The following is a 16946-nucleotide window of genomic DNA, read 5'->3' on the forward strand; positions in this document are numbered from 1 at the left end:
AATACTAAATTGATGATCCCTTGATGCCTCAGAATATGTCCTACCACCTGATCCCTTCTTCTAGTCAAGTTGCGCCACAAATTTCTCTTCTCCTCAATTCTATTCAATACCTCCTCATTAGTTATGTGACCTACCCATCTAATCTTCAGCATTCTTCTGAAGCACCACATTTTGAAAGCTTCCATTCTCTTCTTGTCTAAACTATTTATTGTCCATGTTTCACTTCCATACATGGCTACACTCCATACAAATACTTTCAGAAACGACTTCCTGATACTCATATCTATAATCGATGTTAACAAATTTCTCTTCTTCAGAAACGCTTTCCTTGCCATTGCCAGTCTACATTTTATATTCTCTCTATTTCGACCATCATCAGTTATTTTGCTCCCCAAATAGCAAAACTCCTTTACTACTTTAAGTGTCTCATTTCCTAATCTATTTCCCTCAGCATCACCTGACTTAATTCGACTACAATCCATTATCCTCGTTTTGCTTTTGTTGATGTTCATCTTATATCCTCCTTTCAAGACACTGTCCATTCCGTTCAACTGCTCTTCCAAGTCCTTTGCTGTCTCTGACAGAATTACAGTGTCATCAGTGAACCTCGAAGGTTTTATTTCTTCTCCATGGATTTTAATACCTACTCCGAACTTTTCTTTTGTTTCCTTTACTGCTTGCTCAATATACAGATTGAATAGCATCGGGGATAGGCTACAACCCTGTCTCACTCCCTTCCCAACCACTGCTTCCCTGTCATGTCCCTCGACTCTTATAACTGCCATCTGCTTTCTGTACAAATTGTAAATAGCCTTTCGCTCCCTGTATTATACCCCTGCCACCTTCAGAATTTGAAAGAGAGTATTCCAGTCAACATTGTCAAAAGCTTTCTCTAAGTCTACAAATGCTAGAAATGTAGGTTTGCCTTTCCTTAATCTTTCTTCTAAGACAAGTCGTAAGGTCAGTATTGCCTCACGTGTTCCAACATTTCTACGGAATCCAGACTGATCTTCCCCGAGGTTGGCTTCTACCAGTTTTTCCATTCATCTGTAAAGAATTCGCATTAGTATTTTACAGCAGTGACTTATTAAACTGATAGTTCGGTAATTTTCACATCTTTCAACACCTGCTTTCTTTGGGATTGGAATTATTATATTCTTCTTGAAGTCTGGAGGAATTTCGCCTGTCTTTCTCACCAGATGGTAGAGTTTTGTCAGGACTGGCTCTCCCAAGGCTGTCAGCAGTTCCAATGGAATGTTGTCTACTCCAGGGGCCTTGTTTTGACTCAGGTCTTTCAGTGCTCTGTCAAACTCTTCACGCAGTATCGTGTCTCCCATTTCTTCTTCATGTACATCGCCCTTATATAGACCCTCTATATAATCCTTCCACCTTTCTGCTTTCCCTTCTTTTCTTAGAACTGGGTTTCCATCTATGCTCTTGATATTCATGCAAGTGGTTCTCTTTTCTCCAAATGTCTCTTTAATTTTCCTGTAGGCAGTATCTATCTTACCACTCGTGAGATAAGCCTTTACATCCTTACATTTGTCCTCTAGCCATCCCTTCTTAGCCATTTTGCATTTCCTGTCGAACTCATTTTTGAGACGTTTTTATTCCTTTTTGCCTGCTTCACTTACTGCATTTTTGTATTTTCTCCTTTCATCAATTAAATTCAGTATCTCAATTACTAACAAAGAGATAGAGGGGCTGGCCAGTACTTACCTCAGCTCAGTACAGCCGATAGAAACACAAAAAACAACCGAAAATTTAAGTTCCTAGCTTTCGGAATAAATGTTCCTTCATCAGGGAGGAGAGAGGGGAAAGAAAGGGAAGAAGGGAAAGTGGATTTAGTTACTCACAACCCAGGTTATGAACCTTTCCCTGTTGCTTCATAACCTGGGTTTTGAGTAACTAAATCCACTTTCCCTTCTTCCCTTTCTTTCCCCTCTCTCCTCCCTGATGAAGGAACATTTATTCCGAAAGCTAGGAACTTAAATTTTCGGTTGTTTTTTGTGTTTCTATCGGCTGTACTGAGCTGAGGTAAGTACTGTCCAGCCCCTCTATCTCTTTGTTAGTAATTGTTTCACATCTTTATATGAGATTTTCCATTAATTAGTTAAATTCAGTATCTCTTCTGTTACCCAAGGATTTCTACTAGCCCTCGTCTTTTTACCTACTTGATCCTCTGCTGCCTTCACTATTTTATTCCTCAAAGCTATCCATTCTTTGTCTACTGTATTGCTTTCCCCCATTCCTGTCAATTGGTCCTTTATGCTCTCCCTGAAACTCTGTACAACCTCTGGTTCTTTCAGTTTATCCAGGTCCCATCTCCTTAAATTCCCACCTTTCTGCAGTTTCTTCAGTTTTAATCTACAGTTCATGGCCAATAGATTGTGGTAAGAGTCAACATCTGCCCCTGGAAATGTTTTGCAATTTAAAACATTGTTCCTAAATCTCTGTTTTACCATTATATAATCTATCTGAAACCTTCTAGTATCTCCAGGGTTCTTCCATGTATACAACCTTCTTTCATGATTCTTGAACCAAGTGTTAGCTATGATTTAAGTTATGCTCTGTGCAAAATTCTACCAGGCAGCTTCCTCTTTCATTTCTTAGCCCCAATCCATATTCGCCTACTATGTTTCCTTCTCTTCATTTTCCTACTGTTGAATTCCAGTCACCCATGATTATTAAATTTTCGTCACCCTTCACTATCTGAATAATTTCTTTTATTTCATCAGACATTTCTTCAATTTCTTCATAATCTGCAGAGCTAGTTGGCATATAAACTTGTGCTACTGTAGTAGGCGTGGGCTTCATGTCTATCTTGGCCACAATAATGTGTTCACTATGCTGTTTGTAGTAGCTTACCCGCACTCCTATTTTTTTTATTCATTATTAAACCTACTCCTGCTTTGCCCCTATTAAAGTCATACTAATCTGAAAGCAGGTTTCACTAACATCCTGGAGAGTGGCAGAAATAACAGAGAAATAGTATGTTGTTGTTAAATGTTTTGTGCCTTCTGTGATATGACTATGGGTCCCTGCTTGTTGTTACCTAGTTGTTCCACAGACCAACTGATGAACTGTTCTGCATTTTTAAGCAGGAATCTTGCAGGGATCCATACAGTTATGCCACACATCATTACTGTGTTCCTGCGATTCTTCAAACAGTTTCGTGATTGTTAATGCTGAACACCAAACCTTAACAGTGGTTTATTTGTAGCAGCTCTTTTTACGGTTGTGTGTGTTATATATTATGTTATGATTTCTTCATCCTGAACATGTGACCAGTAAATGACTATCTTTATATGCAGTGTCCATCATAATTCAGCAGCTATATGGTATGAAGAATTCTGCTTTACATCTGTAATCTGTTGACAAACAACAGAACGTAATGCTTTGAATATTATTATTGAGACTCAAATAATTCTTGTATTATTTGACAATGTAATGATAGTGTAGAACATTGTAGAACATTCAGTTGAGAAAAATAAATACAGGTGATGAGTATTACCCACTAACAGTATGAAGAGGCAGTTTGGTGAATGAGGAAATTTTGTTTGGCAATACCTCAGATCACCTGAAAGGTTCAAAGTTTTACTGTAAACTTGGGTAAGGTAAAGGTGCTTAGGGATCGCATTTTTAGCAGCAGCTGTCAGAGATTTGTCTGTCAGAATCATTGTTTCAACTAATGATGCCATAATTTCTTGTGCATGGACCTTATGTGAAAGTTCTCTGAAAAGAAACCAGTATTCATATAACACTCTGCAATCCATTTGTATTTACATTCTGGAAGGCTTGTGGATTCTCAGTAGGAGATTAATGTAATTTATACTGTTCTTTTATAAGAAGTTATTACCAAATGCTGCTGCTTCACAGCGTTCAGTCAGACCAAACATATACATATTCACTGTCATAAATAAAACTTGTGAAGTACAGGGAATTCAACCTAAGCAAATAGCAACATAAATATTGAAAAGAGTTCAGTTTTAAAGTTATGTCAGAAAGTTATACAGGAAAGAAAAATCTTTAATTAAAATTATTTAGTGTTCTTGGCAGTTTTCCAACTCTCTCTGCCAAATCAAATGTAAATGGCACAAATCCGAGAGATTTTATATGTTAGATATCTACCAGTATTATAGTTATTCAGCTCATTTGGACATTATAAGTACTCAAAAATACAGGATTACGAGCTGAGTACTTTGGTAAAGAAAGATAAGAGCAGTTATCAATTATACAGCAATATAACTGTAAATTCAAGATTAAAAGTTTACATAACTTCAAAATAAATAGGCTTTACATTCTTGAATAATGAGTCAGATGACAGTTTGAATGTAATGTGTATAAATAGCATAGTTGGTATAGAAGATCTGTGAGTATTGTGTATGTTATAAGCAGGTCAGGGACTACAGAATTATTTCCCAATAATTAGTATTTTATGTTATTGGCTTATATTCCCTAAATGTCATTTCATTCATTCATGCAATCAACTATACACACACTTTGTTCCATGATTCTCATAATGTATGCCTCTAGGGAGTCCTGGCTATATCAGTGATGTGTTTGACAGTAGAGAGTAATGACTTTGTCATGAATATCAGCAGCAGACTTGGGATGTTAGTGCTGGTCTTCACTTTAAATTACTTCTGAGGATAAGCAGTGTCTAATGTGTCACGTGACTGTTTTTCATGACATTTTTTACGTATTTGTGTTTCTTATGGTCATTATATGTTTTCCAAGATAGGAACTTCTTGTTGTTAAGGATCAGATATTGTTGTTCTAGACCGTTACATGTTGAGGCATGCTTTAGAAGTACATTCTGTTCATATATCTGAATAAGGATTATATATATATACATTTGGTTTTCTTTTGTCTTTCCTTTTCTGTAGCTGTGATGTAAATTTGGAATGCAGTTTAAAAAGCTAGAGTGTTATGATTTATCAAAGATATCTCTTGTTTCATGTTCTGAATGTTATGTTGCCTCTTCCCATAATATTTGTCAGTGCATTGTCCTTACTAGAGAAAGTTTTCATATGAAACTAGCAAGTTCAGTATCGCTCAGAATAAATGAAGCTCTCTGTAGATAAGTATGTATCCATTGTAAACACAATTGTGTTAGATCATTACTAGCACTTAGCATTCAGGATGTGGCATTAAACTGTTAGTTGTTTTATACTAATGTGTGTATTTCTTATTCTGCTTTATGCCCCAAAAATAATCCAAGTTTGGCTATGTAATAATAATATGCTTGCATATTTTAAATATATGAAAAGTATATGTATATGTAAAATGTTTTTCACTTTTATATACACTGAGGTTCTCATGTGTGTGGCACATCATTTCAGATCAATTAGGAGAAGTGTTCGCAGTGGTTCAATAAAGTTGAAACAAACGTATGAACACCTAATGGAGAATGGAGACATTGGAGCAATGAATAGAGTCAGTTCATCTCGTAGCAGACCTCAAGACCTGGATATTAAACTACTGCAAGCAAAGCGACAACAAGCAGAAATGAGAAGGTAAGTGGAGTACATCAAGTGCTGCACCTCTCATTTTCATAGCTTTCATTAATTTAAAGTTAACATTGGAAAACATCTTCCTATAATCTCATTTTTCATATCTCACTGTTGTGAGAATATGCCAGTGCTATGCTCATGTCAAAAACATCGAGTTCAATAATTTTGTGAGAGTTACATATTACATTTTTCTTTATTCGTTGAAATTGAGCCAAGCGAAGACTGATTGATCCACAAATTAGAAAACACAACTGAATTTCTATCTTTCAGAGAGTTTAAAGATTACTTGAAATGGGCAGAAAAGCGAAAATAAATTGGACTATTTGGTGCTGGATGACTCTATGAATAAAATTTTGCATTGAAGATTAAAATTATGTGATTATAATGCATCTTTTGGCTATTGTAGGTTGGTGGAGATATTGTGAAGAGCTAGTGGATGGTAAAAGGCAATTTCAGCAGTTTCAAAATTATTTTAGGAAGTGTTGATGTAATTTCAGTTCATGAGTAAAGGACGCCATAATCTTTGCAAAATAGCAGGTTAAGAGTTCCCAACCCAGAGTGGTATTTTGTAATAAGTGGAATTTGATATATTTTGTAGGTGTCATTAATCTTAGGTTGAACCAAACTGGACCAAGAAATGTTGCTGAGATGCCAAGAAAGATAGCTACTGTAAGTTCTCTGCAGAATTACCAATACTCATGTATTGTATGCTGGAAGACATGAATTTTCAGCAGTGACTTATGCTAAGTGCATGTGTTCATTATCATGAAGATAACATGACAAGTAAACTGAGCAGATAATAACACAAAAACCCACAAGAGTCCTGCATTAAAGCTGTATCAGAAAATCACTTGAGAAAAGGAAACTCTGGAATTGAATCTGTTTAGAGGTCTGCAGCATCTTCTAGACTCTTCAGAAGAGCCACAGTTATTGGAATTTTTGGTCTGCTGAAGCAGACTTAAATGCTACGTACCCAAGAGATGTTCACTAATTAGTATTAAGTTGATATTATAAAAATTTAGCAGTAGACGCTCTTCTTATGTCTCAAGTTTTCTTAATCTTAATACTTTTAGTGCAATAAGCAGTCATGCTCATTAATAGGTCAATCTGTCTTCTATTTCCTTACTTCCCTATGTAGCTCAAATTTAAGTTTTGTATCAGTGCAAGCCATTATTTACTAAAGAACATTGCATAAAACTAGTCTATAAGGTCACTGGGACTGTGTAACAAAAACAAAAAGAAGAGATTCCAATCATAGCAAACCCTGGTTCGTATCATAGCCACTCCATTGATTTCAAGTGCAGTGTAACAGCCGGTAAAAATTCCAGTCATCTTAAACATTGGTGATATCTGCTTCACAATAAGCACGTCATACAAACTTGTTCTGTCTTCTCTGATAACCTTAGTCACGAGCCCAATCTGTTAGAAGCTTAGCGGTCTGGTAAGCATAATGAGGAGCCCAATCTATTGGTAGCTTATGGCCTGTTACTAGATAGGATCTTATGCCATACATACACGCATGAAATCTCTGCACTGTATGTAATATAGCCAATACTATATGAGGTGTGACTGTAGTAACAATGCTAATCTTAATGCAGCCTAAACATCATGTTTCCTGTCTATGGTTCCATCAAGGTGGCTATTACACGCTGTGGCTATAAATATTTGTCAGACAGGGTGCACTCTAACAGAAATGTGACAACACAAAAAGAAATAACGAATAATGTTTGTTTAGATTGTCTTACAGTATATTATTTTGATAATGTGTGATGAATGGCACTTGATTTCCTATATCTAATTCAGTGAAATCTAAATAACTCTGCTGTCTCTTGGCACTCAATGACATTGTCATAATAACTGAATATACAGACACTGTGTTAATGGGTTTAGTTCTCCATCAACAGTGAATGCTAAGTGGGAAGGTAGACTTCAGAGCACTGTACTGAGCAGCATGCAGGCACTGAACCGAATTGTCCCACCACGCATTCCCCTTGTGCATGACCCACCTCATGTCTCCATGTCTTCTCATCTCCATGTGTATCCCCTCATGTATCTGTGTGTCTCTGTCCGTGTTGATGGCATGTCGTGTTTTGGTGCCTGTCAGTGGAAGAATTTCCATGACCGCCCATGTAGTCTGCAGTTGACAGCGCTCCCTATGGCAGCTGTCCACTATAATGGTGGTTTTATATGATACACAGAAGAAAATGGCATGTAACAGGAAAAGGGCCAGGTTTGTGAGTGCCATCTGGAGGCTGTTGCACTGAACTAAGGGGTGCCAGGTGAGTGGGTGTGCATGTGTGGTGCCAGCATCTCATGGTATTTGTCATGCACCTCTTACCTGATACACAACAGTATGCAACTACATAGGAGTTATCAACCGTGGAATATGTGTCCAGCCAGTGCCCTTCTGATGGAGAAATGAAAATTTTACTCCATTATTTCTTCAGCATCACCACCACCTTCCAGCCTGGCTATAACTTCCCTCTTGCCCAACAATGAAAATTATACAACTCAAGCAGGGATTGCAGCAAGGAAGAAAGACTATTAAGAGAGTTCTGGTTCATTCTACATCCTCCATTGTCAATTGTGATGGCATCTGTATCTGCCAATATGGCAGTGGTAGCTCTTGTAGCAACACCAGATCCACCTCAGTTGGCTTCCGGAGGGGTATCACCAAAATCCTACTGAGCAAGATGGCGTGGGGCCCAGGCATATGCTGTATGTAAATGAAGCTCATTCTGCAGCAACACCATAGATTGAAACACGGAAACATTGCCCAGTGGGGAGCTCACAAAGAAAGAGATGAAATGGTCTCATGCCAACATGGTGGCTACCGACACTTGGGTATAATGGCATCCGGTAAGAATATCCTTGACGGACACTGAATACAGCCATGACCAGGAGCATCAGAAACATTAGACACAATAGACTCCAAGCAGGACATGATGGTCACTGTGCAGTGATCATTTTTGATCCAAAGCTCTTGGTGAGTTCATTTGTTTGTTTGGAACGGGATGCCGACAGTGCCTCTGCCTTTCGGCCGCTTGGCAATGACTGAATCAAGGTGCACACTCTGGAATCTTTGTCAAACGATTTTACAGAAACTATTCAGTAAAAAAATCATTTGTACATTACTTGTAGCTGCGTACGTCACAGCTTCATGATGATGTGTCCATTATTTTGTTAACAATTGTATTTGTAATATTTACATGGAAGGAAGTCATTTTGCTAAATTAGAAAAAGTTTTCAATGAAAAATAGGAGTCACCATGATTTTGCTATTGATGCATATTATGTGCTACACTGAAAGCCTTATTATACATTTTCTTGAGGCCCAGCCTTAAAAACCACAAAATTGAGGAAAATGCAGAATCGAGGAAAACATTAGACCCACCATGAGCAAAAACATATGTAATTGGCATATATGATTAAAAATTGTAATCCACACCAATACATTGCATAAAATCTGTATAAGTGAAGAAAATTAAATGTACAATAACATGTTTACATAATAATTTGTGGTAATGAATTTCATCAGTTGTGAAAAAGTCACAAATGTGTAACAGCAAGTAAAAAATCGTTCAAAAATTGAAATTGATATCTGCGTACAAGGTAATCAAGCTATTTTTCGATATGCTACAACCACAAATCGTACATCAAAACTCACATTTTTTTTTGACACCTTTCCTTTGTGTCACACAGAAAAAGCAAAAATTGGTGAACATGGTGAATTAACAGAATGAGATTTTCACTCTGCAATGGAGTGTGCGCTGATAGAAGTAAAGCTGTGAGGATGGGTTGTGGGTCATGCTTGCGTAGCACTTGCATGTGAAAGGGGAAGGTCCTGAGTTCGAGTCTCAGTCCGGCACACAGTTTTAATCTGCTAGGAAGTTTCATGGCAAATTAAACCTAAAACTGAAGTATGGTGAAAGGTGCTGGAATCTAATATTTGTGTGTGTGTGTGTGTGTGTGTGTGTGTGTGTGTGTGTGTGTTCGTGTGTTCGTGTGTTCATCCTGTAGCTAGTGGCAGTTAATTGGATTGAGTAAACTTCAAGCTGAGCACACACTAACTCGAAACATGTTTCTGGCTATTTTATGTGGACACCATTTGGAAACATCTTTTGGAACATGGAAACATCTATCTGTAGCAGTGTCTGTACAGATATAAGGAAACAATCCCGAATGAGGTTTTCACTCTGCAGCAGGGTGTGCGCTGATATGAAACTTCCTGGCAGATTAAAACTGTGTGCCAGACCAAGACTTGAACTCGGAACCTTTGCCTTTCACGGGCAAGTACTCTACCAACTGAGCTACCCAAGCACGACTCACACCCCGTCCTCACAGCTTTCCTTCCCCCAGTACCTCGTCCCCTACCTTCCAAACTTTACAGAAGCTCTCTTGCGAACTATGCACGACTAGCACTCCTAAAAGAAAGGATATTGAAGTGACATGACTTAGCCACAGCCTAGGGGATGTTTACAGAATGAGATTTTCTCTCTGCAGTGGAGTGTGCGCTAATATGAAACTTCCTGGCAGATTAAAACTGTGTGCTGGACCGAGACTCGAACTCCACTGCAGAGTGAAAATCTCATTCTGGAAACATCCCCTACGCTGTGGCTGAACCATGTCCCCGCAATATCCTTTCTTTCAGGAATGCTAGCCCTGCCTGTTTTGCAAGAGAGCTTCTATAAAATTTGGAAGGTAGGAGATGAGATACTGGTGGAAGTAAAGCTGTGAGGACAGGTCGTGAGTCGTGCTTGGGTAGCTCAGTTGGTAGAGCACTTGCCCGCGAAAGGCAAAGGTCCCGAGTTCGACTCTCAGACCGGCACACAGTTTTAATCTGCCAGGAAGTTTCATAAGGAAACAATGTTTCAGGCTGGCTACCACTCGTCACCAATGCATGGCACAAGTTTATGTTTCCAGGAGAGAAAGAAAAAAATCTGTGGGTGAGGTAGTAGACTGTTGAGTTGTTATCATTGTACCAGGCTGATGGCTGCTTGTGGAATATATGAAGCAAGCAGTACAAGAACAGCAATAAAACAAGACGCTCTGCAGAAAACTGCTGCTATATTTGGTAGAATACTGAAAAAGATTGTGTAGAAAACAAAGTAATGTCGTTCGTCATTGCTTGCTTTGAAATTTGAAATAATCTGCTGGTCCATAGGGTGCAGTAATGGAGTCATGCTGGGAGGCAGATATTGGATCATGATTAATTGGAATTCTTCTTGATGGATTGAAATTCTTCAAGGACGTGGTCTCGTAGGCCTGGAGAACGGTCAGGAATATTATCCGTAACAAGCAAGACATGGAGTGGTAGATTCATCTCAAGCAAAAAATTCTTTTCACCGAAGGACCAAACACTTTATTGATACAATCACAAAATAGATCAAGTGTCACCCAAGCCTTGTTGTTGGACCTCCACATCACTTCTTGACTTTACATTTCTTGAAGGCTCATGGAATTTCTGAATGGTGAACAAGCAGCAGTTTAATTTTCAAATCACTGCTTGCATTGGTGCAGAATAGCAGTGTGAGATGGTCTTTGGTTGGCTTGTGACCAGGCTGGGCATTTTCCTTTGCATTTATAAAGGTACACTTCAGCACCTTTTTCCAGAATAGGCCCTTCTCATCACAATTAAAAACCTGTTGTGGCATATAACCCACAGAATCTATGAGTATCCCGAAGTTGCTGATGAAGGTCTCTGCTGCTTTTGTGTTGTAGCTGGCTGCTTTGTCATGTCTCAAAATGCTGCGGATGCCGGTTTTTCTCTTAAACTTTTTGAAATACCCATGGCTTCTCTTAAACACTTCTTTGGCCACTGATGATGCTGCTGTCTTCTTAACGAGATCAGCTAAAATCATTCTTGCCTTCTCACCAATGATGTTCTTATTAATAGTGTCACCTTTTAATTGCTTTTCATTTATCCATATAAGGAGAAACCTTTTGACATCATCCAAAATATGAAACCATTGTTTAGATATTCTTGTTGCTCCCCCTCTCTGTAATCTCATCCTTGTTCTTGAGGGTAGTGTAAATAGTTCATGTAGACTGATTGTGTGTGTATGTTAATCAGTAACACTAACACAATGTTCTTTAATCCCCACCCCCACCCAAGTGATTTTACTTTTCATTTCTAAAGCCATTTTCTTTCTCTTGTGGTTTTTTCTTGCGGCTTTATCTTCAGGGACATTTCTCCGAAGGTGGGGCATCTATATGAAGGTCATTAAAATTTGCACTCAAATAAATACTGTGTGAAACCAGGGTGAGAAAAATGTGTGCTCACAAGCTACACTAAGATGGTGAGCACTTCACCCAGACTGCAGTACATACTAAAGATGTTCTTCGTATGCCAGTGCTGACAACAAAAGGTGTTCATATTGTTGAATGTTTCTCCTGCTATGTTTGATCGGCTGCCAACATCACGCTAAATCGTCGCCATACACATTTTGCGAAACATCACTAGTTAAGCAAGTCATTATTTTACAATTTGTTTTGCTCATAATGCGAACTGCGCATTATGGGAGGTGCTTGGTAAATGAGTTCCACTGTAGTAGTTTTAAGAACAATTATACATTTTTTTGATAAACTCAACCTTATTCTGTAAAATTATAAAACACTGAGAGATATTTATGGCCTTCAAGTCAGAAGTCACGCTAAATAAATAAAAAAAGAATGAACAATGACATCACCTTTCATTTTGGTTGCATGAAAAATATTAATAATGCAGCAGAACATATTACAGTTTCCTCATCTCTGTACATGACAAGGCAGACAATACAAAAGCAATATAACAAATAGCAGGTGGTGCAAATATACTGGGAAACGTTTGCTGCCAGTGTGGACAGAGACAAAGACAAGAAATAAAGTCAGAAACAGATGTGAAACCCTGTAGAAAATAATGATTTCAACGGAAACATGTTTCTAGCGGCAGTGCGGATGCAGCTTCACACAACTTTTCGCAGTGGTGATCTCACTAATGAGATTTAGACTGTCAACTTTCGTGAGCACTTGTGAATGACCCCTGTGTGAACTGAATGCATTTTAATTATTCATTTCCTTAGTAGTGTGTTACATATGTATACCTTTATATATTTATGTAAAGTATCGGTGCACTGAAAGTACCAGATCACATATACATCACACTTATCATTAAATGTGAAAGCATCAGCGATGTAAGGCTTCAACATATTTTATGATAACTAATGCACAATACAACCTTTAGAAGAGTTAGCTGTAGCATAATGGATAATGTCATGGTTAGCTGAGTTAGAGGGTATAGGTTTGCATCCTGCTACATGCCAATATTTTTTTCAACTTAGCATTGTTATCACTTCGTTATGATCATAATACAATATGTTCTGTAATATGTGATGTTGTTGAACATTTCTGTCTGCTTAGAGAACAAAAGATGAAATAAGGATTTGCGTGATATTTTCAAATGTATGGTGATTTTCAAGAGTGTGGTGAGACAGGAACCTAAGAGGACAGCTTAAATTTCTGCAAGTGAAACGATGAGCAATAACATTCGTATTTTTCTTTGTCACAAATACTTCACACTTTGTGCAATCACAAACATCTCCTAAAGTGTTATTACTACAAATGAGATTTTCCTGTCACTAACACATCCATAAACTTGATGCTATAGCGATAGACAAATTTATAACCTCTTTCCTGGTCACCTTCACAGTCACAATTACATCAATTCCTGCAAAAAATTGTGTGAAATGTACTCAACCTATCATTATTGTGTGGTGAAGCTAAAAGTGGCAAGTTGTGTTTTCAGTGCCAGTTGTGGTTTGCATCAGCGTTATTTCCTCTCTCATGTCTTCCCTGTTTGCAGTGTCCATCACCCACAGTGTGAACTGTCTGATTTTTTTGTGCCACTTATAACTCATACAGTCACATCAAATATCAATAGGAAGAAAACAAGATGAAGTCAAGTGAGACGTCAAGTAAGAATGTAGAATCGAATAATGTAAAAACAGGGAATTTTTAGCATTGATCTCTATGGCTTCTTCACAGGTGCTACAAACTTATGTTGCAGAATTCTGGATCTACCTTTGAAGTGCAGCTAACATATTGAATTTTTCTGTAGACTTAGGTGAAGGTCTGCTACTGATCTCAAAAAAATTGATCTGACGTAGCACTCTCATTTGCGATTGCACTGTACCAGCGATAAAGACAGAGTAACAACATTCCTCATGTTACATAAACAGTTCAAGATATCAAAAAGAGATTTTGGCAAATGATAGAAGCCGAAGAGAAGAGTATTTTGCCATATGGTCATCATGCAGCACTTCATGATCTAACATGTTATTCCACTAACTAAAGACTTTTTTTTATGAAAGAATGTAATTTTTAAGGGCAACTGATACCTGGTGAAATGAGAAATTCTATGGCTTTTGGAACAACATAAGAGAAGGCATTGCATATTTATTTTGTGTTGAGGATGTGCTCTTTCATAAGATACTGACCTTACTTTTCGTCAGTCCCTCAATTAATAAAACACTGTTTCAGAATTCTCATGCAATTGCCTCTGCATAACGTGTTAGTAATATGAGCCTGTGTAAACTCCACCGTATTTTAGCAAAAGAAGCAAATTTTAAGATGCTAGCAAGAGAAATATATAGGTTTTACTCAAAGTTCACCGCTCTTGATTTTTCCCTGAATGTTACAGATGGTTAACAAGTCAGGCGAAACTAAATCGCTGCATTTTTGACAGAATTTTTCCTAGATACCAACCAAATCAGAGATGACATCTTTCTGAATGGTCACCATACAAGTGTTGGCCTGGAGAGGTCCCACTTAATATTTAAAAAAAAATCCAAGTGTAAGCTTCAGTTTAGAATGGCACTTCCCCTACAGTGCCTTCCTGCAACCCCCACCACTACCGTTCTCCCCAGGCATGCCCTGCTGTCTGCACATCTACTGGCCTTGGTATTCTGTGCAGCCTCTACATGCTGGCTGGTGCTCATGCATGTGCACCCGGCTGAAAGTGCCAAAGTTATACCAACTGAGGTGTCACTATCTTACGTTGCGTAGCATGAACCACAGTAGCTGTAGCAGAGTCCAGCATCAGATCCCATGAACTCCGTCTATCAGGCTCTTGTTTCTCAAAAGTTTTGATCTTGATTCATGGCGAAATTTTTTGAATCTCTAAATACAATCTCCCTATTAAATTTCACATGGTCCTATTCCATATCTCATGCCACATTCCATGATGTTGACCTCATTCTCAGTATCATCCTGGACATTAACGTATTAATCAATTACTCTGACATGGCTATGACTTCTAAAATAATGCACTGAAATGAGATGCATTCTGTCTGATATTTTGCCCACACCATCTAGAATAGCTTTTGCATTTGAACAACCTTTTATCATTATTTTTAAAATTTATTATATTTTTGCAATTTTATTTTAACTGTCGACTTTACTACAGTAGTTGTTTCCTCTTACAATAGACAGATTTCAATAAATGTTAAATATTAAAGATGGTGATTTGATGTTGATAATTGTACCAAAGTAGTATTGCAATTTAATTTGAAAAGTTTTAACAACCAGTGTTTTCCCCAAAATGTATCATTTATATCATTCAATAAAAACCCAGTTTCATAACAACACTGTCTCTTCTTAAACGCTCCTTACTATGATTATGTTAATATTTATATTATAGGGCCCACAAGCTGTATTAGTACACTACAATGTTTTTTATCCCTAGTTTCACAACACACATTAGTAAACTTGAAAGAATTTTCCTTCATGACATATTAAGTATGTCATTTTCAGCTAAATATTTCTGATAATATTTGTAACTGATTGAAAAAATTATAATATTTGTTTTAAAATTAATTTCATCATGAACATGGAAGCTCAAATGAAAATCTTGTTTATTTCAATTTTAAGTTTTGACTCTTGATTTACAACCAACAGGAAATAATAAACATTGAAATAAGCTGGATTCACAATTAAAGTCCTTGTTGAAAGAAGTGTAACAAATGTGTACTAATATAAAGTTGATGAACAATAATGGATCTGACCCTATTGATGTTAATAAGAGGAGAGTTAAGATAACTATGTCACACTGTCTTCCCACATAGATTTAGATTTTCAGTAGTTTCCATAATTCTAATAATATGAATTACTGGTTGGGGGCGGGGGGTTAGAAATGGACACATCTTATTTCATCTCACAGAGAGCAAGGTGGCACAATTACTAGATGCTAGACTTCTACTGGGGATCTTAATGTTTCCTTTGAAAAGAAATGTCTGATTTCCTCCTCATCCACCCCAAACTGAACTAATGTTCCATCTCCACAATCATGTCATTGATGGTATGTTATACCCAAATCATCCTTTCTCTGATTTAATTCTTATGCCAGTCCATTATAATGCTGTGTCTCCATGGCTGCGCCATCAGCTGGATGTTAAATCCTAACATTTTTTCATAGATTACTGCTTCATTTTTAACCCATTTTTTGCTGTCATTTACTTAGCCTATTATCCCCCATTCGGATCTCCGGGCGGGGACTACTCAAGAGGATGTCGTTATCAGGAGAAAGAAAACTGGCGTTCTACGGATCGGAGCGTGGAATGTCAGATCCCTTAATCGGGCAGGTAGGTTAGAAAATTTAAAAAGGGAAATGGATAGGTTAAAGTTAGATATAGTGGGAATTAGTGAAGTTCGGTGGCAGGAGGAACAAGACTTCTGGTCAGGTGACTACAGGGTTATAAATACAAAATCAAATAGGGGTAATGCAGGAGTAGGTTTAATAATGAATAGGAAAATAGGAATGCGGGTAAGCTACTACAAACAGCATAGTGAACGCATTATTGTGGCCAAGATAGATACGAAGCCCACACCTACTACAGTAGTACAAGTTTATATGCCAACTAGCTCTGCAGATGATGAAGAAATTGAAGAAATGTACAATGAAATAAAAGAAATTATTCAGATAGTGTAGGGAGACAAAAATTTAATAGTAATGGGTGACTGGAATTCGAGTGTAGGAAAAGGGAGAGAAGGAAACATAGTAGGTGAATATGGATTGGGGCTAAGAAATGAAAGAGGAAGCCGCCTAGTAGAATTTTGCACAGAGCACAACTTAATCATAGCTAACACTTGGTTTAAGAATCATGAAAGAAGGTTGTATACATGGAAGAACCCTGGAGATACTAAAAGTTATCAGATAGATTATATAATGGTAAGACAGAGATTTAGGAACCAGGTTTTAAGTTGTAAGATATTTCCAGGGGCAGATGTGGACTCTGACCACAATCTATTGGTTATGACCTGTAGATTAAAACTGAAGAAACTGCAAAAATGTGGGAAATTAAGGAGATGGGACCTGGATAAACTGAAAGAACCAGAGGTTGTACAGAGTTTCAGGGAGAGCATAAGGGAACAATTGACAGGAATGGGGGAAAGAAAT

The 16946-nt window shown here is 37.7% G+C and overlaps 1 protein-coding gene across 1 annotated transcript in view; it reads left to right on the plus strand.

Moving 5' to 3' along the window:
- LOC126276364 (sodium leak channel NALCN) overlaps positions 1–16946 on the plus strand; it is a 361108-nt gene that overhangs the window by 213579 nt on the left and 130583 nt on the right. The window contains exon 16 of the mRNA XM_049977270.1: positions 5346–5519. Within this exon, the coding sequence (XP_049833227.1) occupies positions 5346–5519 (174 nt within the window). The remainder of the gene's footprint in view (positions 1–5345; positions 5520–16946) is intronic.

This window comes from Schistocerca gregaria, chromosome 1 (assembly GCF_023897955.1).
Source record: "Schistocerca gregaria isolate iqSchGreg1 chromosome 1, iqSchGreg1.2, whole genome shotgun sequence".
Classification (NCBI taxonomy): Eukaryota; Metazoa; Arthropoda; class Insecta; order Orthoptera; family Acrididae; genus Schistocerca; species Schistocerca gregaria.